Genomic DNA, 25568 nt, shown 5'->3' with positions numbered 1-25568 from the left:
TGTACCCAACTAGCTTGATAGGTTGCTATAAATATCTCTAGTTCACATGGAGAAACGGCATCCAGATGCTCCACTCCACGGGATTCAGCCCCCACACTGCGTGTCCTCTGTTATTCCAGGGCACTTTACGGAGCTTTGTCTTTATATACAATGCCGTGAAGGAGGCAACACACCCACACACACTTTAGGAAAGCTTCGCTTTTATAAACAATGCCATGTAGCTGGTAACAGGCCCCCGTATACACCTCTCACCTCCTTCCCTTTACACCAACCTATGATCTATACACTCTTCTTCTCTCCCTCCCAACCATCCATCCACTCATCCGTACAGCTCCCATCATATGTCCATTCTCTGTCCAAAGCCCCTTTCCATTTGTTTTGTGTTTTGTTGTATATACTAGATTTTACCACTAACAGTTTTAACTACTTGCAATATAGAGCTGGGAAGCTGCAACATTAAATTTTAGCTAAAACATAAAAAGGGAAGACAATCATTCTAGGAGATCAATTAGAAAAGAAACAATGCAAATTTTGGAACAATGTCAGACAGGGAGCTGGAGAGGAAATCTGAGATTCTCAGAAAAGAACACTGACAGCTGGGAACAAACAATCAAGCCATAACATCTAAGGAGAGCAAGGGAGATGTCATTAAATTCTCAAGGTATATTTACATAAGTATTGTATTCGGAGAATACAGATTATTTTTATTATAAGGTCAACCACAACACTACATATATACATATGTGTATATGCATATATGATAGAAGCAAGAAATACTACAATGTTTTTATAAAGACTTGAAGAATATTCACTGTTCTTAGCATCTGGCTCTTTTGACTGTAACTGCTAATTGACCTGCAGTCTCACTTCAAAAGAGAATCTGTTTTCAGACTGCCTACTTTTGAAGACTCTGAAAGTACCTACTTCTAATTCATCAAATCATAATTTAAGATATCTTCAAACTTACATTTTAATGAATCACTTTTAAGTAGTACATATTAACATTATTTTAAAGAACTCACTTGGCTTCTTGTAAGAATTTTATTTTCAGTTCCTGAGGAAGATCTTCTTTACACGTTTTAACAGCAACAGCAGTTTTATCCTTTAATATGCCCTTAAATACTTCACCAAAATTTCCCTGAAAATACAAACATATTTATTGTTTGGTATGTAAGACAGTCACATAAGTCTTTGCAAAATTCCAGGCAAGCATGTAATGACGAGTTTTGAGTTAGAGTACTCTGTTAAGCTTTCTTCAATTTCAAGCAGAAATAAAGGCTCGGCATGCTGCTCTTTCCAATTCTCCAACTTTAAATATACTACCCAAGATTCCAGCCATTCGCGAGACTGAGGCTCGAGGGGAACGGGAAAGGAAACGGGGAAAACACTGGAACAGTGTAAAAGGAAACACTAACACTCTCAGAAGCACCTAAACTTCACCCCGCCTAGTCCCCTTTACCCTCAAGCTCTACACTTTGGTGTCAGTAGATTTAAAAAGTCCTCATTAACGCTCACAGGTAAAGCCACGGTGCTGTGAGGTGACTGGTGGCACTGATGCGCATGGCCAGGGCTCAGTGGAGAAAAGGGTGAGAGGCAGAGGCCATCAACAGTGCCCTGTGGCCCCACGGTCTCTGCAAGGCGCCAGGGAAGGTCGGGCTTGCCCAAACGCAAGCACCAGGGTGAGTTCATCTCTGCCAGATGTCTAAGCTCCGAGCCTTACGCTACGGCTTGAGCATGCTCTGACTTAAAATGCCTTATTGCTAGTTTGAAGTTGCTTTTATGATAAGCACGGAAGGAAAAAAACAGACAGGGAAGATCCATAAGGCCGGCATGACAGCCATCTTCAGGCATTCTGCTTAAGGCTCTCTCTGTGTGCACCTGCACTCTGTACAGGGCTGTAACTGTAATCAGCAAGCATCGTAAACAGCTTTAATGCTACCGCTGTTGAGCAAGAAGTAACTCAACGAGGGGTCTGAAAATCAATGAGTATGAGTTCTAAGATCAACATAATTCTTAACAGTCCACGGTATATAAATTTTAAATGTTCTTAATAATTGAAAACTACTAAAATACTGATTTAATAAACTCATTATTTATTAGCTAATTGCTCTTTGCTTAAAATAACATTGATTTTACTTAATATTAAGCATACTTTGGTATTTAAGTAATAAATAGTATTACTATTAAAACTAATATTTATCAAAATAACTCAACTCAAATATTTATTGAAAACAATGACTAATTACCCTTACATGAAAAGTAAACATCCAACAAATTCAACAGAGTACACATTCATCGTTAGCTAGAAACAGAAAAGGTTGAGCTTTATATCCTTCCGTGTTATTCAAGGGTTTTTTCCTTCCCACAATCATCACATCATTTTTTATATCAGAAATAGACCCAGTAAAGGTGTTAGCATACATGATTACTGCTAGACCTTTATTTACCTGAATGATTCTGAAGCACTTAAAATTCATTAACATTTAACTCATTAGAAGACCCTTGCTGACTAAATTAGCAGGACCATTATTCTCTCTATAAGGGTTCAGATTCTCCCTCTAGAAACTGTTGTCTCCCTCCTCTCATCTCAGACAGTCTGCTCTCATTTTTCTCACCTCAGCTGATCTCACCATCAGTTCTTCAGCCCTTCAACCCACCCACCACAGCACTGCCAGGTTAACTGCTGCAAGAAACACCCCTGCCTTCTTCAACATCCAGCCTTCACTGGACATTACTCTCTCAGCCTCTGTCTAGCTCCCTCTTGTAGCTTTTGACTGCTGCATGTATCCTAAATTCAGACAGGGATTTCAAAATACGTGCTCTGCCTTCTACACACTTCCCCTCTACTTCCAATCAAAGAACAAGCTAACTAATCTGGAAGTGCATGTCTTCTGCCCCTCCTGTATGAAGAGCTTCCTGATCTTCCCCACATTATTTCTGTCCTTCCTGAACACTTATCATCCCACTGGCCCCTTGGTTCATTTCTACTGGTCTCTGCCCTATATGGACCTATAGGTCCTGGGTCATAGGAAGCATTTGAAAACTTCAAACATTCATCTAACAATCTTCACTCAGAAGACTTCAACTCTATTAACAGTGATCAGGGAGGAATCTCAAACACGGAGAAAAAGCCTCTGCTTCACAGACCACCTCATCTTCATCCACAGAGGTCAGGAAAAAGGATGGGCCACTGCTCCCTACCACCTCGCAGGCACAGCTTCATCTCCACTGCTGGCTCCACATCCATGAGGCTAAGCTTAATGGTGTCTCTTGTCTTGTTTACGTCAGTCCCCACAGAAGGTCCTGGCAGTCCATCCCCCCTCTCTGGTTCTGATCAGGCCATGCGGACTCCTGCTGTCTCCAACTATTTCTCTTCTATCCCCAGCCTCCACTGTGTCTTCGGGAACTTCTCAGCTCAGTTCAGTTCAGTCGCTCAGTTGTGTCCGACTCTTTGCGACCCCATGAATCGCACAACGCAAGGCCTCCCTGTCCATCACCAACTCCCGGAGTTCACTCAGACTCACGTCCATCGAGTCCGTGATGCCATCCAGCCATCTCATCCTCGGTCGTCCCCTTCTCCTCCTGCCCCCAATCCCTCCCAGCATCAAAGTCTTTTCCAATGAGTCAGCTCTTTGTATGAGGTGGCCAAAGTACTGGAGCTTCAGCTTTAGCATCATTCCTCCCAAAGAAATCCCAGGGCTGATCTCCTTCAGAATGGACTGGTTGGATCTCCTTGCAGTCCAAGGGACTCTCAAGAGTCTTCCGCAACACCACAGTTCAAAAGCATCAATTCTTCAATGCTCAGCCTTCTTCACAGTCCAACTCTCACATCCATACATGACCCCTGGAAGAACCTCTGGTCCATCACTGAAATTTTATCTTGATCTATTCTTTGGTCATGCTCTTCGCCTTCTTGCTCTAATAGAAACCTCACTTGAGAACACTCAAATGGTGGGTGAGTTTCTTTTGGCTTCTAAAATTGTGATTTCCTTTCAGTCCCCTATACGCATACACCAGGCCTTCTCCCAGTCCCCTGGAGACAGAATAAAGGATTCCACTAGCTGTCTATCACTGCTTTTAAAACGTTTTCTCTACTGCCTTCCTAAAAACCCTTAGCTTTGAAACTATCATTTGATTACATACCCAATACCCTGGCTAGCAGCTACTGCATTTGAAAATATTTTCCTTCATTTGTTGACTATTTGAGCTCCTAAATCACTGTACCAGGTGTTACTCCTGTCTTAATACTTGGAAATTTCAAGAGACAATTAAGGATCCTTCTAACACTTCAAACTGTTTTGTGACCATCTCTCCTCCAATGATCTGTGTTCCAACCTATTTTCTAGGTTCAGATCCTAAACTCTGCCATCACCAATAATGCCACTCCTCAATTTATCTCATCTTCTGGCTTGCTTTTATTTTTCTAGCTTACTTCCTCTAGTACCTAGACTGAAAATTCTTTGACCCTATCAGTTCAGTTCACTTGCTCAGTTGTGTTTGGCTTTTTGCAACCCCATGGACTGCAGCACGCCAGACCTCCTTGTCCATCACCAACTGCCGGAGTTTACTCAAACTCATGCCATTGAGTGGGTGATGCCATTCAACCATCTCATCCTCTGTCGTCCCCTTCTCCTCCCGCCTTCAATCTTTCCTAGCATCAGGGTCTTTTCAAATGAGTCAGCTCTTCGCATCAGGTGGCCAAAGTACTGGAGTTTCAGCTTTAACATCAGTTCTTCCAGTGAATATTCAGGACTGATTTCCTTAAGGAGGGACTGGTTGGATCTCCTTGCAGTCCAAGGGACCCTCAAGAGTCTTCTCCAACACCACAGTTCAAAAGCATCAATTCTTCAGTGCTCAGCTTTCTTCAGAGTCCAACTCTCACATCCATACATGAGCACTGGAAAAACCATAGCCTTGACTAGACAAGACCTTTGTTGACAAAGTAATGTCTCTGCTTTTGAATATGCTGTCTAGGTTGGTCATAACTTTCCTTCCAAGGAGTAAGTGTCTTTTAATTTCATGGCTGCAATCACCATCTGCAGTGATTTTGGAGCCCCCAAAAATAAAGTCAGCCACTGTTTCCGCTGTTTCCCCATGTATTTGCCATGAAGTGATGGGACCAGATGCCATGATCTTCGTTTTCTGAATGTTGAGCTTTAAGCCAACTTTTTCTCTTTCCTCTTTCACTTTCATCAAGAGGCTCTTTAGTTCTTCACTTTCTGCCAGAAGGGTGGTGTCATTTGCGTATCTGAGGTTATTGATATTTCTCCCAGCAATCTTGATTCCAGCTTGTGCTTCCTCCAGCCCAGCGTTTCTCATGATAGGAACCTCCAAATCTTTAGATCCTATTGCTTTTAATTGTCCATAACCCCCTTAACAGCCTCGGTTTCTTCCTTATTCAGCTTAAATTCCATGGCTCATAATTACTGTCTACCATACACTCCCAGCTTCTTTATTCCTCTTAATTTAAAGGACCCCCTTGTCAAATCCACAACCCAGACCAAATGTGGCATGGCCTACTCTGGGCTGATACAGTTCAGTGTGGATGGAGAAAGTCCACACCAATGTTGACTAGTTTCACTTTAAGAACACACACCTCTATGGGGTCCTTAATACTGCTCAATAATTATTATACAATTCCCTAGAACATGAACACTCTCATTCTAATTAACTTTTCCTCACCCTTTGACTTCCTTCTTAAAGATCCTGTACCTCCCCTACAACCTCATTCTCAGCTAATAATCTTGCTTCCTGATTTACTGAGAAAACTGAAGCAATTTCCAACTCTCAGGTCCACACTGACCCTTCTACCAATCTTCCTTGCTGTTAGAAGATGAACTGTGTTTCTATTAAAGCCAATCCTCCATTGTAAACTAAATTCCATTCCCTCTTGACTACTCAATGATATTATCTCAGCAATTCTCATCTCCTTTAAAAATCATGAATTTTTCATGACATCATTCCCAGCTTCAAACCAGCATGTTGCTTTTCTCAGGTTAACCAACAGCACACATATCATTTCCTTTGAAACCGCCACCGTCTCTGCTTCCTTTCAGAGCAAAGCTTCAGGGTTGCATCCCTGCCATCCCCGTTTCCTCTCCTCCCATTCTCCCTTACATATATTCCAGCTTGGTTTTCACATAAAATGTGCTAAAGAAAGTGCTCAGTCAAGTCACCAGGAATCTCTCCATTGCTAAATTCAGTGATTCTCAGTCATCGTCTCATCTGACCTCTCATCAGCAGATGCCACCACCGATCACTCCTTCAAATACTTTTTTCTCTTGGCATCTAAGACATCCTGTCTCCGGGTTTTCTGCCTTTCTGGAGATTTCTCTTTCTCAGCCTCAATCTTCTTACTTCTCTTCTCTGCAGCCTCTTGATTTTGAAGTGACCAGAGCTCAAGTGCTCTCTCCTCTTACCTAGACTCACTCCATTGTTGAACTCATCGAAGGAAACCACCAAGTAAGTGACAACTACTGAATCTGTAATTTGATCCACACCTCTTTTCTAAACTTCAGACCTAATACCCAGCTGTTTTCTCAGCATCTCCACTGGGAAGTCTAGCAGACAAACCTTAATATTTACATGCAAAACCGCTAATCTCAGTCCCCAAAACCTGCTATACCTAAGCCTATGCCCTCCATGTCTCACGCTCCACATACAGTCCATCAAGATATGCAGTTGGGTCAACCGTAAAAACGAATGCAGAACTCCCCACATTCCCCCATCTCCACTGCCACTTCTGTGACCTGACCAGCAACCATCATCTTAGGTAAGGACAAGAGCTTCCGAAACTTCCCGGCCTATTCTTAACATGCGAGCCCAAGTGAACTCCATAGAGGGTACGATCATCTCACTCCTCCGGGCAAGGTCATCCCCCAGCTTACCATTCCACACGTATTCAAAGCCAAAGTAACGACATGACCAGCATGACTCGATCTGATCTGTGCACCTCAGCCATTTGTTGTCTTCTCTGTTCCTTCTTGCCCACTCAGCTATGACACACTGCCTCTCCCGCTCATCCAATGTAACTTGCACTGACACTCCCTCTGCCTAAAATCCTTTTCCTCACTTGACCACGTGGCTAAATCCCTTCTTGCCAGGTTTTTATTGGAAAGTAACAATTCTGATAAGGCTTACCTGGACTCCCCTACTGAAAACTGCAACTCCAACCAGCAGCACCCTAAATCCCTCCTGTTTTCGCAGGATTGGCACCTTCACCATTATGACGTTTACCTATTTATTGCTTGGCAAGGACATTTGTCTACTCTGTTCATGGATGTATTCTGAATTCCTTGGAGAGTGCCTGGCATACAGGTGGCATTCAATAAATATTTGAGGAATTAATATTTTTGATTACCAGCTATCAAGCACAGTATAAAGAAATATGGTGCTCAGCAAAAGTTACAGTTACCATATCAACTTTATGTTACTACTAAATCCCAAAGTATGTAAGTATAGGTTAATTCTCTTTTTTTCTCATGCATTTTCAAGCAGTGTATGATAAATACTCAGAACAGGTAATGAAAATATTAAATGACAATTTTCAACTCAGAAATATTTGCTGAAACTAAGCTATGTGCTTAGTCGCTCAGTCATGTCCAACTCTGCACAAACTGCAGCCCACCAGGCTCCTCTGTCCATGGGGATTCTCCAGGCAAGAATACTGAAGTGGGTTGCCCTACCCTCCTTCAGGGGATCTTCCCACACCAGGAATTGAACCCAGGTCTCCAGCATTGCTGGCAGATTCTTTGCCATCTGAGTTACCAGGAAGCCTGAAATTAAGCCATACATGTCTCTAAAGTTGAAGTGTTTGTTTTATTAAAATGATTAAATTTGTTAAAACTGGTATATGCTACTGCCTTGTCATTGAAAAGAATTATTTTTTCAAATAACCTTACCAAGTAAGGACCTAATGGATAAAATTCCTGATATGTTTCATGTATCACATATTAAACTAAACATAACAATAATTGAAATATCTCTCTTTAACTGAAAACATTTTTTTTTTCCTTAGTACTGAAAAATCTACCCTTCTCAACACACTTTTTCAGTAACTGGTTTAATCTTATAACTTTATATTTAATTGTATTTTCATGGAAATTACTTCATTTTCTTTGTAATAATCTTTAGCTCAATCACTGATACTGAGTTACTTAAAGTAATGAAAAGTATAATATTTCCTTAAGAATTATGGTTACAATAGAGAAAATAAACATAATAGCTACGATAGCTTGAAATTCTTTAGAATTTACTTACTAAATAAGTATTAGCAATCAATAGAAGCTGTTTTCTAATAGCAATTTAATGCTTCTATTTGGAAAAATATTTTTAAAATAATAAGAATTCTGCAAAGTAGATTGTTTCAACAGTGATTCACTTCCTTAACACATAGCAAGGCTAAAAAATAGGGGAAATCTGTCAATTCATCCAGTTTACATTTGAATCAAGAAAAGTAATGGATAATCATTTATTTCTTTACTTGAAATGCTGAGCCTTAAATTCTAGTACTGATCACTCAGAAGTATATGAGTAACAGTTTTCCCTATCTGGATTTTACACTATTTTTTCCACTGTATTATGAACCCCAACTCAATTCAAACTTCACTAATTAAGCCATCGATGAAGACGTTAATGCTTGTCTATTGGAACTCAATTATAAATCAGCAATCAATGTCCAAATAACCCTTCTGATTATTAAATATGTGTCATTATTATTAGATATAATATATTTTCATACTGCCTATGAGTTGGAAGAAACTTCCAACCAGTCTGAAGGAAAGTGCCTTTTACCATATATAGCTACTTCCTGCGGCCACCAGCTGAGCTAGCCACAGAATGGGTGTATTGAGACAGGTGTCCTGTGCACATCCCTTTCAGATCGAAACAGCATGGCCCGTGTTGCCACGTACTGATTCTACACATGTCCTGAGATCCCTAAGAGCAGGGCTGCATTTTTCCTGAACTATCGTGTGTAACCAGACACAAATGGAGTAAGACTATTCGGTGTACACATTTTTATCACCCCACAGTTCCTCTCCAAATCTCAGCTCACTAGTTTTGGTTTTACTACAATGTAATAAAAATTATTGTGGCTTTTAATCCTTTCAGAGGAAAATTTACAGTATATTATTTTTTAAAAAGTCAAGGTAATCCTTAAACTTTTCAAAGACTTTCACACTTCTTTTTCCATGAACACCACAGTATTTGTAACAGATACGGCACTGTGCTCTTCTAGGCTCACGTGTGAATGTACCTTGCTGTGTGCAGGAGTATTAGAAAGACTGAAGAAACAAAGAACCACAGAGTTCACAATCACTATAAAGACTTCTGGTCATTCCATACCTTGCCCAGCAACTCTCCTAATGTGACATCTTCGTGATTGAGAATCCACTTCTTATCCTATGGCAAAGAGAAAGAACGGTTTTTTAGCTTAGGTGAGAAACGCAACTGCTGTAAGATGCACTTGAGGCCGTGGCCAACAGACCTAAGGGATATTTCATTCATACCATTCAATCAACAGCACACGAAGAAGCTGTAACCTCAAGAGGTTATAAAACAGATTTAAGAAGTGTTACTACAGAACAGAACTTTAAGATCTACATTATAGCAAACTTTTATCAGAGTTTTCAGACTTCAAAATGATGGTATCCCTGTAACTAGAACACAGCGTACACTTTCCTCCCACCATAAAGCTTAGGCTATGCTATTATTTGTCATTTCAGAATGTTGTATCATCAGTACATGAGGAAATTTCATTTTGCAATGTTAAATTTCCAATCCTCACTTCATCATACAGAATTATTTTTCTACCCACACCACATTCCTAAGATCTAATTTTTCCACAGCTGGTCATGAGTTATGGCTGCCTATTAGAGTGAATATAGTCCCACATCTTTCCGAAGTAATTTCCTATATGATAATAAAGCAACAAACATCAATTACAGTATCATCAAAGCACACAAGACCAACGATGCAAACGCGTCAGAATGAAAGAACACGCCATCACCTGACCTCAAGAACTAATCACTACTTAGGGGATAGTTTATCATCTAAGAAGTCTCAGCTATGACAGCACACAATGCTGTGATGGCAGAAAGACATATAAATTAAAAAAGGAAGAAATGAGGTAGGAGACAGACTGCAGAAAGGCGGGAAGGAAAAATGTGGCGAAGAAAGAAAAATTCTGGGGTGATACGTTTTATCCTTTATGTAAAAGAATTTGCATTAAAGCATAGTATTCCCCCATTACATAGACTGAAATATAACTGTGATCTATCGGACCAATTGCGACACGTAGTCAAACATCTTGAAGTAAAAACTCACCCCAACCATGGCTTTAAAGTGTCCTGGACAGCCGTTGTTAAGTATTTTACCTTCTGAAACACTCTGTACCCAGCCACCACCCTCTGACAGGTCAACAAAAGGAGCAACCATGATTGCTTTGAAAGAACACTTTACATGTATGATCTGCAGGGGTTCCTAACAGGCGTCCTCAAGACGTGCCACGTTGGCATTTGGATTATTCTGAACTAAAGGCAATGGAGACCCTGCGGACTCAAAGGAAATTTTTACCTCCCTCTTAAGAATTGAAATATGGTGATTTGCCCACAGTAACAGTCACGACCAGAAATAACTTTTCATGACCTACCTGAATGACAGGGCAACCATCCAATTGCTAAACACCTGCTCTTCTTTTCTGAGAGTTACCCTCCTCGTCTCTGAAGCCTCCGGCTCCTATACACTCCTTAGCTCAGGATGGCATATATATCTTTTAGATTCCTAACTCTAAACTTCTCATGTCTATGTATATGTGCAAAATTAGATTTGATTTTTTTCTCCTGTTAATCTGTCTTGTGTCAATTTAAATGTTAGACTAGCCAGAGAATCTAGAAGGATACAGGGAAGTTTTCTGCCTCATGACAAGTCTTTCAACCCAAGTATAAAACTAGAACTATAAGGTCCTGGAAGAAAACACAGGAGAATATCTTCATGACCAAGTGTGTAAGCAAAGATTTCTTAGGAGACAAAAAGCACACACAAAAAAACCCTGGAATTCATCAAATTAAAAACATGTGTTTCCCCAAAATCTCATTTAAAAAAAATGAAAAGTCCAACTACTATCTGGAAGAACATTTTTGAAACACATATACATGACAAATCATTTCTATGTAACACAGAGAACGCATACCTCAAACACAAGATGACAAACAACTGAATTTTAAGAAATTAGGTAGAATACTTAACAAAAGAGGAGGGAGAAAGAGACAATAAGCACATCAAAAGGTGTTTAACATCATCAGTCAGTAACACACAAAAACAAACCACAGTAAGATGCCACTTCATACCATCAGGATGAAGCGCCTTCCATTTACAACAGGCAAGACACAGGAACCACCTACACGGCCGTGGGCAGGTGAATGGACAGAGGTGATGTGGTGTGTGTGCACACACACACTCACACACACACACACTCAGACTCACAAACACACACTCAGACACACACACACAGACACATACACACACACTCAGATACACATACACTCAGACTCCCACACACTCCCACACACATGCATACTCACATACACACTCTCACACTCTCACACACACTCACACTCACTCACCCACACACATACCCACACTGACACACACACACTCACACACTCAGACACACACAGACAGACACACACACACTCACAGACACACGGACACATACATACACTCTCACATACACTCAGACTCACACACACTCAGACACACACACACTCATACAGACTCACACACACTCAGACTCAGACACACACTCAGACACACACACTCACATACACTCAGACTCACACACACTCACTCACACTCCCACACACTCTCACACACTCACACACACACCCACACTCTCACACTCAGACTCACACACACTCAGATACACACACACTCAGACACACACACACTCACACACACACTCACACACTCAGACGACACATACACACACTCAGACTCACACACAATCCCACACACATACATACACACACACTCACACACATGCTCACACTCACACACACACACCCACACCCACAGACACACACACACTCAGACACACAGACACACACATACACTCTCACACTCAGATACACACTCAGACACACTCCCACACACTCTCACACACAGACTCTCACACATACACTCAAGACTCACACACAGACTCACACACACACACACTCACAGACACACACACATACACTCAGACTCACACTCCCACACACTCACACACCCAGACACACACACACTCAGACTCACACACTCACACTCAGACTCACACACACAGAGAGACACACACTCACAGACACACACAAAGACACACACACTCACAGACACACACAAAGACACACACTCTCACATACACTCAGACTCACACACACACAGACACACACACACAGACACACACAGACACACACTCAGACACACAGACACACACACTCACAGACACACACACACTCTCACATACACTCACTCAGACTCACACTCCCACACACACACACACAGGCTCACTCACACACACAATACACTCTCACACACTCACACACACACACACACACACACAGACACACACACACTCAATGGGTTATCACTCAGCCATAAAAAAGAATGAAATAAAGCCATTTGCAGCAACATAGATAAGCCTAGAAATTATCATATGAAGTGAAGTAAGTCAAACAGAAAGACAAATATATGATATCACCTATATGTGGAGTCTTAAAAAATGATGTAAATGAACTCATTTACAAAACAGAAACAGACTCACAGATACAGAAAACAAACTCATGGTTACCAAAGAGGAAAAGAGGTAGGGAGGGGTAAATTAATTAGGAGCATGGAATCAGCAAATATAAATTATTATACATAAAATAGATAAATAAAAAGTCTTATTGAATATACACAGAATTAATTTGCTGTACACCAGAAACCAACACAACATTGTAAATTAACTATACATCTATCAGAAAAAAGAAATGCCTTGAAGAGCCTCTGTCTGGGAAAGGGTCCCTAAATCTGTAATTTAAATAATGGCTATGGTGGCTCAGATGGTAAACAGGAGAAAATGGCAGCCCACTCCAGTAATCCTGCCTGGAAAACCCCATGGACAGAAGAGCCTGGCAGGTACAGTCCATGGGGTCACAAAGAGTCGGACACGACTGAGAGACTTCACTTTCACTTTCACGGTGTTACCTGGGGTTAAAGATGAGCGATGCTACAGTCATCTTTAGGGCTGTAACAGCAGAAAGGGGATCTGGAACACTTATTATCGCCAGAATGGCTGTTATCTAGGGGTCACTCCTGGTTTGAAGTCATGAAAATAACCTTTCTACTGATGGGCAGAAAAGCACGTTAGCTGGGGAGAAGACTAACTGGATATCCAAAGCACTGCTATTGAGGAGGAGTCCGTAAAGAGTAAGATTGCTCTTAATCTGTTTTAGCTAAAAACGAAGATCAGAAGGAAGGAGCCTAGAGCCTCAGAATTTAGATTTGTGAGTCTGTCTGTAAGAGGGAGAGACAAAATACCCAAAGGGAATCCAGTGACAATTTGATAGCTGCAATTTAGCAGAAATATGGACAGAGGGGCAAACTCCAATCTGTCAACCTGGAAAAAGGCAGCAGCACTTGACACATCCCTGAAGAGGGCAACGATCCAACTCCTCCCTTACAAAGTAAATGAAATACTCCTGCTGGGGCTGCTGAACGGTCGAGAAAGGCAAGCAACTTGGGATACACGATGACACCAGAGCATCACTGAACACGCCGCCTCTGACCCGGGTGGTGATGAATATGGTAACAAAGGAGGTTTTCTATAACTTTATCGCTGGGGAAAACAGAAAGTCAATAGGCAGAAACTCCTCAGAAGATAATTCCAACGTAAGGCAGGGAACAGAGACCCTGAGTCACATAGAGTTTGGAGAATGGAGAGTTGCTGAAGGAGACTGGATCCTTGACTTGCCCACTATCTTTCCTGACCTCTCTTCTCCCCTTAGCACACAGGAAAGAAAAGCCACACTCAGAAGGACTGCCAGAAACAGCTGCAGCTCACTCCTCAGCAACTGTCCCAGACCTGGTATGTTCTACAGAGATTACAGGGCTTCCCTGGTGGCTGAAAGGCAAAGAATCCGCCTGCAATGCGGGGATGTGGGTCCGATCCCTGGGTTGGGACCATCTCCTGGAGAAAGGCATGGCACCCACTCCAGTCTTCTTTCTGGAAAAAGCTCATGGACAGAGGAGCCTAGTGGGCTACAGTCTATGGGATCATAAGGAGCCAGATGTGACTGAGCGCACATGGGGATTATACCCCATATTCTTATCTTTGTCTTTGCCCTGCTTTCTACAGAGGGGCAAGTAGATTTGTGCAACCACCTTGAATGCGGAGAAGAATCAAGAGGAATGGACGCGCTGCCTGTAAGAAACATGAGTAGCAGTGTCTCCCCTGGTTTCGCGGATTTACTAGCACTGCGTGAAAACGAAAGCTGCACCGAAGCGCAAGTCAATAGAAATAAAAGACATGAAACTATGAATCAAAACTGTAATGAACAGAGTTAACAGTTTTGTTTCATCTGCTTGCTAGCGACTTATCACCATTATATCTACAGACCTACATTCAAAACTAATGATTAAATTTCCCTGATGCAAAAGCTATGAAATACTTGATTTAGACTATTCAAATATTCTTGACATTAGGGTTTTATGCTTTAATTCATAAGTACTAACATTTCATTACTATGATGAAAGAAACTTATACTTTCTCCATTTATCAGTTACCTATGAAAATGAAAAAAAATTTTTTTTTGAAACGTCAAATTATTTGGTCTAAATTGGACAACTCATTTTGAAAAGGGAGAATGGAAGGAAACTCTAAGACCTGAATACATTTTCTAAACTATGAATTTCTGGGGAATTCCCTGGTGATCTAGTGGGTAGGACTCAGTGATTTCACTGTCAAGGTCCCAGCTTTTATCCCCTGTCAGAAACTAAGATCCCATAAGCCTTGTGGCACACCCCTGCCCCAAAAAAAGAATTTCTGGTTTTGTCAACTGATCAGAATATTCTTTAAAACTGCCTAAGAGCAGATTTAAAGCCAGCCCACACTACAGGCAAGGGGGCTTCCCAGGTGGCACTAGAGGTGAACAACCCACCTACCAACAAGAGACACAGGATCCCTGGGCCAGGAAGATCCCCTGGAGGAGAAAATGGCTACTCACTCCAGTGTTTCTGCCTGGAGAACCCCATGGACAGAAGAGCCTGGCGGGCTGCAGTCCACGGGGACACAGAGAGTCACACACAACTGAACAACTGGGCACGCAGTCACACATAGAACAAGCAAAGGCAAGGAAGTATCGCCACTTGTCTGAAAACCAAACTTTCATAAAGAAAAGCTAGAGACGCATTTTTAACATGTTCCCAGACACGCTTGCTTGCTGAATCTCAGAAGAACCTCCATTAGATTGAATGTATCATCTCCACTTCACATTGAAAACCGAAGCCTTGAGAAGATAAGAGTCTGACTGTGATCACACAGGTACTAAGTTTGAGAGTTAAGAGCTTCAGTCTTCTGTCTTTTGGCCTACTGTTCCAACATATTCTGTTTTGATTTCACTGGTCTCTTCAGTGTGGTAAAGAATATTACATTAAAATAAAGCTCAGTAGTATAATACTTTTCTGACTCTAAATAATACATATATCATATCATGTAATTAAAAAGAAGAGTCAAATTAAGAACATACTATCTATAACGTAAGTGCCATTAATTTTTAAAATCTTAAATATTTATCTACAGTATATGATAAATGAATGTTATGTTATCAAAGAGCCAATTCATGCCACATTGTGGAACTCCCCTAGAGGCAAAAATTTTCAGAAAAGTCTCACTGAGACCTTTAACTGTTATATTTACTATAATCAATTCCAAAAAGTTTTTCATTTGAATTACAGAACAGGAAGGTCAATGAAGCAGTTCTGACAACTGAATCACTGAGGCAACTCAGCTAAGAGCTACGAGAACCCTCCCTGGAGCACACCTTGCGTAGAGCTTGCACACCTCCTCTGTGGCAATGAGATTGATTCCAGCTCGCTCACCTCCCAGAATTTCAACCTAATTTCTAGCTGAACTATAAGCTGTTGTCCAAGTGCCCAATTAGAAGTCTACACTGAGAGTGTAGCTCATCATTTATTTTCATGAGTAATCTTCGGTACAGTTTTAAAAGATGATTGTCGTAGCAACATTTCTCAGTCAAAGTTTTAGGATGTGTCAAGATTATTTGTATTCTGTTCCCTTAAATCTTGTGGTCCCCAAAATTGTGTTAGTAAATAATGCCAAGTTTCAATTTACGACTATTTCTTAATGATAAAAAAAATAAACCATGGGTAAACTTCATGAACGCAGCTTATCATAATAAAGAGCTTTAGGACTATTAATAATAAGCATGCATTGCCTAATTATTACTCTAATGATATATCAGTGCTTTAGTGGCACATTAAAAAAAAATCAGTAAATCACTGCATTACAAGTAGATACAAGACTAGAATGTAAGAAATGAACGTGTAGAATAATTTTTTCTATCGGTTGCTTATCTTTTAATTATTAGAGTTATTTTCATTTTTGTAGTGTCAAATACTTATATCGAAATTCCTCTCTGACACAGGAGAGCAAACATGCTCCTAAACCATACCGGTAAATGAGTCTAGCACTGGACTTTTTATTGGAATATAGTTGATTTACAATACTGTGTTAGCTGCAGGTAACTACTATAGCACAGTGCAGATTATACAGAAAAACACTGGGTATAATCCCTTATTCTATACAGTAAATCCTTGCTGCTCATCTGTTTTATGTATGGTAGTTTGTACCTGCTAATCCACCCTACTAACCTGGCTCCACACTTTGGTGATGTAAACTCTGTCTGTCTGGGAGTCGGTTTCTGTTTTGTGTTTATGTTCATTTGTGTACTTTTTCTAGGTTTCACATATAAGTGATACCATGTGGTATTCATCTTTCTCTGAGTTGTTTCACTAAGCATAATATTCTGTGTTCACCAACACTGCAGCAAAAGATAATTCCGTCTTTTTATGACTAATATCCTGTTGTGCACATAAACCACTTCTTATGCCAGTCATCTGTTGATAGGCACCTGGACTGTTTTCACGTCCTGGCTCCTGTAAACAGTGCTATTATGAACATTGAGGTGCATGTACGTTTTTTGAACCAGAGTTTTTGTTTTTTCAGGATATATGCTCAGGAGTAGAACTTCTGGGTCACATGGCAACACTTAAGTTTTTTAAGGCCCTTCACACTGTTGTCCATAATGGCAGCACCAATTTACATTCCAACCAATGATGAACAAGATTTCCCTGTTTTCCACATCACCTCCAACATTTCTTGTTTGTAGACTTTTTGACAACAGCCATTCTAACTGGAGTGAGATGCCACCTCATTGCTGTTTTGACTTGCATTTTGCTAATAACTAGAGAAGTCAAGTCGGAGAAGGCAATGGCACCCCACTCCAGTACTCTTGCCTGAAAATCCCATGGACAGAGGAGCCTGGTAGGCTGTAGTCCATGGAGTCGCGAAGAGTCGGACATGACTGAGCAACTTCACTTTCACTTTTCACTTTCCTGCATTGGAGAAGGAAATGGCAAACCACTCCAATGTTCTTGCCTGGAGAATCCCAGGGACGAGGGAGCCTGGTGGGCTGCCGTCTATGGGGTCGCACAGAGTTGGACACAACTGAAGTGACTTAGCAGCAGCAGCAGCAGCAGCAGAGAAGTCAAGTATGTTTTCATGTGCCTGTGTCTTCACTGGAAAAAAGTCTATTTAGCTTTTCTGCCCATTTTCTAATTGGCCTGCTTGCATTTTTGATAGTGAGTTTATCAGTGGTCTATATTTTAGATATTTACCCTCTGTGGGTGGAATCATGTACAAATAATGTCTCCCATTCCATAGGCTATCTTTTGGATTTGTTAATGATTTCTTTTGTTGAGCAAAAGCTTTTAAGTTTCATGAGGGTCCATTTATTTGGTTTTGCTTTTATTTCTTTTGCCTTGACAGAATGAACTAAATATTCCTACAATTTGTGTCAAAGAGTATTTGGTCCATGTTCTCGTCTAGTTCTGTGGTGCCATGTCTTACCTTCAGGTCTTTACTTTTTTTGTGACCATTTTGAGTGAATGGTCTGATTTCATTGTTTTATACATAACTGTCCAGCCTTCCCAGCACTACATACTGAGATTTTAATATTTCACGAGCTCCCCAGTTTTCATACCCTTGAACAGAAGGCAACCAAGAGAAACAGTCCTGCAGCACATGTCAAGGCTCGTGTGAGTGAGGTTCGCACGAGACAGCACTGAGCTGGCAGCACCGTGTCACCCGTGTGCCCTGGTCTTCCCAGAGGCTCACCACCCTAAAGGACGCCTCTCCTCCGGAACTTCCTGCCCTCCTATCCGCGCCAAATCCCATCTTTAGCAGAGTACAGAGCTGCTACTCCTTCTGTCCGTACGTCTCCCCCACGTGTACACTTGTTCGCAAAGTCTAAACCACTCACTGAATGTAAAAACATATTTGTTTACATTTCGAAAGGTAACACCAGTCATACCTACTTTATTAAAGACAAAAAAGAAACGGGCAATTCTAAGTTAACAGCTAAGCCAAACAACTAGATGATGGAGGTAAGCTAGACAAATATTCAATACAGTTAACAGGTTATTAACATTGGGGTTTTATCTTAATATTTAGTTATTACATTAATGTAACATTCAGTATCTTTTTAGTCACCTCATTTTGGACCTTTCTGTAATACAGTACATACCTGTGCTTCCACGGTCTCCACTAGGAGACTTACGACACGAGGAGACCTTTCACTAGGAGATTTATGACATAGTGTGCATCTGGAATTCACCCTAAGAGAGGAGGTGTCTCATCACTTGGGAGAAGAGAATATTCCAGTGGGCTCTGGCAGTAATACCCGTAGTCTTCATATTCTTTAAGATTAGTACAATCAGCATATAATGACTTATCCCCCCAAAAGCCATTGGAATGCACCTAATACTTCTGAATTTCCAAACAGATAATTTAACTCTAAGGCTTCCCTGGTGGCTAAGACAGTAAAGCGTCTGCCTGCAGTGCGGGAGATCTGGGTTCGATCCCTGGGTTGGGAAGATCCCCTGGAGAAGGAAATGGCAACCCACTCCAGTACTGTTGCCTGGAAAATTCCACGGATGGAGGAGCCTGGTGGGCTACAGTCCATCGGGTCGCAAAGAGTCGGACACGACTGAGTGACCTCACTTTTTACTTTAAGTCTTATCAAAGAGACGTAAGAATTACAGTGACAAACACTGCTAGAAAACACTACCGACACCTAAAAAAAATCTTCCAAGAATAATTTTCAACACTGAATTGTTTAAATACTTAGGACACTTAAAGTTGCCTTAAATAGAAATTTGAAAAATTAAATATTCTAATGTCATATTCTTAGGAATGATGTATCTTGAGGCCAAATTTCTTATCTGTGAATGGGATCAATCCTTGTAAATCACATACTTCTAGGGAAAACGGTAATTCTGTAAGAAAATGTGAATAATTCATACGTAAAATCAGTTGTAAGAAATGAATTTAACGAACCAGGCCTACTGTCCGTGTTTTACACAATATTTCAAAGCAAATATAAGAATAAACTTTAAGTAAAGCAGCAGAGATTAAAAGGTCCATTAGGAGTTAACCCAATTCTAGCACCATATTCTAAAAGCACAATACCATGACCATTCTATTTGGTAACTCAAACCTTAGTTCTTATTTCTCAGAAAACCTTTGGCTTTCAGAAATAAATTAGTAAATACAGACAAAAGTAGAAGCAGATGCTGAAACATAAAATAAAAAAAAAAATAGCAATATTGATTAAAACACTTCACAGAGTGAATTAAAGGTAAATTTTTTCTCTGAAACAAGGTTGAAATTCATAGCTAAGCCATCTGGCAATTTCTAAATTTATTCCTTATATTAGAGTGAATCTTTATATGTCAATCTTTCTCACAATGCAACATTTCACAATAAATACCAGAGAAAGTACTTAAATCACAGAAATTTGTATAAAAGAAACATGGAAGTTTATTCAATAAATTCATTATAGACTATAACTTCTAACTTCATCCATTCTAGTCCCAGAATTGCAAAAAAATAGTCTTGAGATTCTTTTTTTTTTTGCTTTCCTTTCCTTTTCTGAAAGGAATGCAAATAAATGAGGCACAGAAGAGTGAAAAGTAGGGCACCCCCGCCACTGCCATGGGAAAACAACTACACAAGGCAGTCAGACTCTTTTGGAAGAAAGCAGGACTTCTAGACTGGGCAGTCAAAAGGTCTGGTCTATTTCATATAATACACAAGAATGGAGTCTATACTGCAAAGACACTAGTAGGAAAGATTTTTCCAGGACTCACTTTGAGACACAATATAATACACAAGAAGATACAGAACAGTCTGGAATACACCAGGCTATGACAGGTTACTAAAACAGAGCCAAAACAGTGAAACAGCATGTTGAGGAAACAATGGAAGCTGAGATACAACTCAGCCTGGCTCTGAATCCATCCTAATTTCATATTTATGCACACACACACACAACCAAACACTGAGGTGCACTAGAAATTCAAAGATATGTGAATTCAAAGGTAAGTTGAACTCAGTTCCTGTTCTCAAAGGCTTTAACATAAGCATATGGAGAATAAAGACTCAGAAGCATGAACAGTCTAGAGCTAGAACACTGAGATACATGTGGTCCATGTAAACATGCATAAAAAGCCTTCACAGAAGAGGTAGAAAGGTTTCTCAGATTTCTCAGAGTAACTTTTCCTTAACCTTCTACAAGCCACTAAACTATGAAAACCATAAAGTTCCTGCTCTCGGTGTTCAGAAGTTGCTTACAGTGCTTGCTACTCCCTACGATCCTTAAAAAGATAAAGGTTAAATGGAAGCTATTTGGGGTGAAAAAAAAAAAAAGCACAAGAGGTATGCGTACCTTTGCAGGAGTGAAACACAGGGGTTGGTCAGGGATCCCGAAGTTTCTTTATCTGTAGCTGATGACTGTCATCATTCCACTGATACTAACTTTCTTCTCCTAGAAACTAGATGGTCTGTTTTTCTAATTCCATTCCCCCCAAAATTTCTCCTAGTAGACCAGGCAGTAAGTCTCTGATATAAGCCATAAAAGTCATCACTTCTATGGAACTCAATGTTACAACTACACTGGAGGGGAAAAGATGAAACGCTAGGGAGATACAGAGTTCTGGAATTTCGAGACAGACTCAGAACATAAGGGTATATTCTATTAGACCCTTATGACAAGGTGGTTACAACCCAAACATTAAATACATGACCAATAAATTTAAGAATCCAAATGTCATTGCACGCACTGCTTCTCTAGGAAAGTTCATCTCCAAAGAATAAAGTTTTAGAGTATACTCTGTTCAAAATGTTAAAGTGTCACATGAGTAACAGATGTTCAAAGTCAGAAAAAGTAATTCATATTGTATTTGAGAACTTAGGGAAAAAATTTATGAAAGAAGTAAAAAGAAAAGTCTTGAACAGCGCTATAATTCCGATGCACCAAAAGGAGAAAATAGCTTCAGTAAATACACAGGAAAAAGTACAGATTGTCTAAAAAGAGTGAATACACCAATCTTGTGTTGTTTAGTCACTAAGTCGTGTCCAACCCTTTTAAGACCCCCTGGACTATAGCCCACCAGGCTCCTCCGTCCATGGGATCTTCCAGGAAAGAGCACTGGAATGGGTTGCCATTTCCTTCTCCAGGGAATCTTCCTAACCCGTGTCTCCTGCATTGGCAGGCTGATTCTTTACCACTGAGCCACCAAGAAAGCCCTCAAACCAATACTGTAGACCCCTAAGTTTTTAAAGGCAATAGAGTTAAGTATGGTAAATGGATGGGGAAACAGTGGAAACAGTGAGAGACTTTATTTCTTTAGGCTCCAAAATCACTGCAGATGGTGACTGCAGCCATGAAATTAAAAGATGCTTACTCCTTGGAAGGAAAGTTATGACCAGTCTAGACAGCATATTACAAAGCAGAGACATTACTTTGCCAACAAAGGTCCATCTAGTCAAGGTTAGGGTTTTTCCAGTGGTCATGTATGGATGTGAGAGTTGGACCATAAAGAAAGCTGAGCACCGAAGAATTGATGCTTTTGAACTGTGGTGTTGGAGAAGATTCTTGAGAGTCCCTTGGACTGCAAGGAGATCCAACCAGTCCATTCTAAAGGAGATCGGTCCTGGGTGTTCATTGGAAGGACTGATGTTGAAGCTGAAACTCTAGTACTTTGGCCACTTGATGTAAAGAGCTGACTCATTGGAAAAGACCCTGATGCTGGGAAAGATTGAAAGCAGGAGGAGAAGGGGACGACAGAGGATGAGATGGTTGGATGGCATCACCAACTCAACGGACATGGGTTTTGATGGACTCCGGGAGTTGGTGATGGACAGGGAGGCCTGGCGTGCTGTAGTTCATGGGGTCGCAAAGAGCTGGACACGACTAAGCGACTGAACTGAACGGGTAGAAAAACGAGAGATATACTTTCTGACCATAACATGGAGAGCTTGAAGTACTAAGCAATCTAGTATTCACTGGATCTTATACCCAACTGTCTCTAAACTTTCATCACACATTTTTTTTAATGTGATGCAGTCCCTGGGCAAACGGTGTAAATACAGTTGCTCCTGCTGCTTTTCATTAAGCACAACTGTAAACCAGGAAATGACGAAGAGACAATGAAAGAACTCTGAATGGAGGTAAGAGGAAGGTGAGCCATGTGGGACCCCAGGGATGGGGACAAGGTCGCAGCAGGATGTCCCCCAAATGACAAAGGAGGCTTAACTCTCAAGAGTGGCAACAGAAGACAGCCCAGGGGGGCCCATTCCCATCCAGGATCACACGTCTGTCCTGCCAGCATCAGGTAAACCCAGCACCACCTGCAAGGGGCTGTGGGGAGCTTGGCAGACACAAGCAGTCAGGGCCAACCCGCTCTTTCCCACCAGGGCTGAGACTCCCCGCCCTGCCAAGAAGTATGGGGGAGGCTCGGAAAGCAAGGGCAGGAGGGCCCCCAGAACAACAGCGGCCAAGACTGGGAAGCCCTTGGTCTCAGAGCCGATATTCTCTCCCAGACCAAGAATTACCAAAGGAGATAGGCTGCTGGTGAGGGGAATGCTGCCAGAGAGAAGCAGACTCGCCTGGGAAGCCTCTGTCCCCGCAGAGCTAAGACTCCCATCTCCTTCCCAGACAGGGGCAGCTGGCGCTGGAAGGGAACTGACAGAGCCCAACCACAGGCAGCCAGCCCGCGAAGGGCTCTCTGTTCTTACGGGCAGCGGAGTTCAGCCAAATAAGCACCAGGCGGCCGACACGCCCGACACTGTGGCCCACCACAGGGAGAGGAGCAGGTGGAAACCAGGTAAACCTGCAAAGCAGAGTCACACCACAACGGCTCCAAGAAGTGAACAGTCGCTTAACCCACAGCCTGCAAAAGCAAGCCAGGTCTTACACACCAAACCTAAACCAGGTGACCGCCTGCAAAAACAGAAGATTTAAATAGGACCCAGAGTCTCCCAACAAAATAAAGTGTTCAGAGTACAACACAGAATCATCCATCAAACCCACAGCCAAGGAAATCACAACCTGAATGAGAAAAGACAGTCAACTGACACCAAAACTGGGACAGATCAGACGTCGGGATCATCTCGCAAGAATTTCAAAGCAGCTACAAGAATGCTTCAACAATCAAACTCTCTCAAAATAAAAACAGATTAACTCAGCAATGGGAACAGGAGTTATAAACCAGAAAAGTGAAGCTCATAATACTAAAAAAATTCAGTAACAAAAATAAATTGACAGAATGAGCAATTCAGTAAAATGAAGATGACAGAAGATAGAATCTCTGGACTTGGCCACAGACCAACAGAATTTACTCACTTTAAACAAAGAAAAAAGTTTTTAAAAAGGAACAGAGCCTTGGAGACACACGGGACAATAGAAAAGGCCCAACCTTTGTATCAGAGTCTCAGAAGGAGGGGAGAGACAGAGTGTGTGTAATGCTCCAGAAGTACTGAAACAAATAACGGTTGAAAATTTTCCAAATTTGCTCAAAGACACAAATCTACAAATTCAAGAAGCTGAAACAAATTTACATAGGATAAACCCAAAGAAATCAGTTCAACTGAGACATAAAATTACACTGCTGAAAATTGAAGACAAAGAAAAAGTCTGGATTCAAAGGCAGATTTCTCCCTCCAAAGCTATGGAGTTCAGAAGGAGGTAGCACAGTTTTTAAAATGTTGAAAGAAAAGAACTGTCCATTGCCACTACAGGAGACAAAACTATCTTTTAAGAATAAAGAAAAAAAGACATTCTTGGATGAAGGAAAACTAAAAGGATGTGATCAAGAATAAATACAAACAGTTATAATATTTTCTCTCTACTCCTCAATGAATTGTTTTGTGTACCCCAGATACTACAGACAGCAGAATGTTAGGATAGGCGAGACATAGGAAAAGTAACTCATGGGACAATTCCCCTTCAACTTTCATTTAGCTCTGTGCGAGTAAAGAGTTAACCTCTTTAAGCATGTCAGTTTCACTCGGCTCCTGCTTATCTAGATAGCACACTCTTAGTTAACCCTGTTCAGATGTCACCAAGTAATGTTAGTTTATACGCCTGAAACGGCAGGTGAAGCCAAACACGCTGTTTGCTTGTTTAAAATAAACCTGGAGTCGTTCTGTGCATCTGGTGTGGCTTGAGGTCCTCACCATGGCTGGTCATGGAGCAGGTATGTGGTCCACTCCCTTGGAGAATTCTGGACTCCGAGACTCAGAGTATATCTCTGAGTATACTGAGAATATCTCCGAGTATGTCTCTTCCTGAGTATATCTCTGCAGTTTGTAGGTGGAAAGACATGCCCATAAATAGAGCAAGAAATCCTGAGCTTGACCTCTCCTTTGCCATTCCTGCTGTCTCACTTGTACACTCTGCTACAATAAATCTTGGCCTTGAATATAACTCCCTATTAAGTCATGTAAGACTTTCCAGTGAAAGCCTGAACTAGTGGGTGGTAGCCGAGCTATCAAGACACTCTGGGGGCTTGCAGGTTCTGAGAGCTAGATTCCTTAGGCAGCAAGTGGCAGAAACATTGTTTGAACCCAAAATTTCTGACTCTGCAGGCTATGTCCTTTCTAACAAACCATGCTGCCACCCAAGATAGAGTAATACATTGAAAGCAATGCATAGATTCTTTAAACTTCAGAGACTGACTCTCATGCAATATAAGCCACTCAGTCGTGTTTGACTCTTTGTGACCGCATGAACTAACTAGTCCATGGAATTCTCCAGGCCAGAGTATTGGAATGGGTAGCTGTTCCCTTCTCCACGGCATCTTCCCAACCCAGGGATCGAACCCAGCTCTCCCTGAAGGCAGATTTTTCACCAGCTGAGCTACCAGGGAAGCCCACCATGCAAGTATCAGTTTTAATTAACTGAAACACA

The 25568-nt window shown here is 41.2% G+C and overlaps 1 protein-coding gene across 5 annotated transcripts in view; it reads right to left on the bottom strand.

The window, feature by feature from the left end:
* The window catches only part of FER (FER tyrosine kinase), a 475599-nt gene that overhangs the window by 146572 nt on the left and 303459 nt on the right, over window positions 1–25568 (bottom strand). For all 5 annotated transcript variants that reach the window (XM_069592654.1, XM_069592657.1, XM_069592656.1 and 2 more), the window contains 2 exons: window positions 9346–9402; window positions 1023–1138 (listed from right to left, as the gene is read on the bottom strand). In XM_069592654.1, coding sequence (XP_069448755.1) covers window positions 1023–1138; window positions 9346–9402 — 173 coding nt within the window. The remainder of the gene's footprint in view (window positions 1–1022; window positions 1139–9345; window positions 9403–25568) is intronic.

The sequence above is a fragment of the Ovis canadensis genome, chromosome 5, assembly GCF_042477335.2.
Source record: "Ovis canadensis isolate MfBH-ARS-UI-01 breed Bighorn chromosome 5, ARS-UI_OviCan_v2, whole genome shotgun sequence".
NCBI lineage: Eukaryota > Metazoa > Chordata > Mammalia > Artiodactyla > Bovidae > Ovis > Ovis canadensis.
Note: the sequence above shows the minus strand (reverse complement) of the source record. Positions and strands in the feature narration are given on the sequence as shown.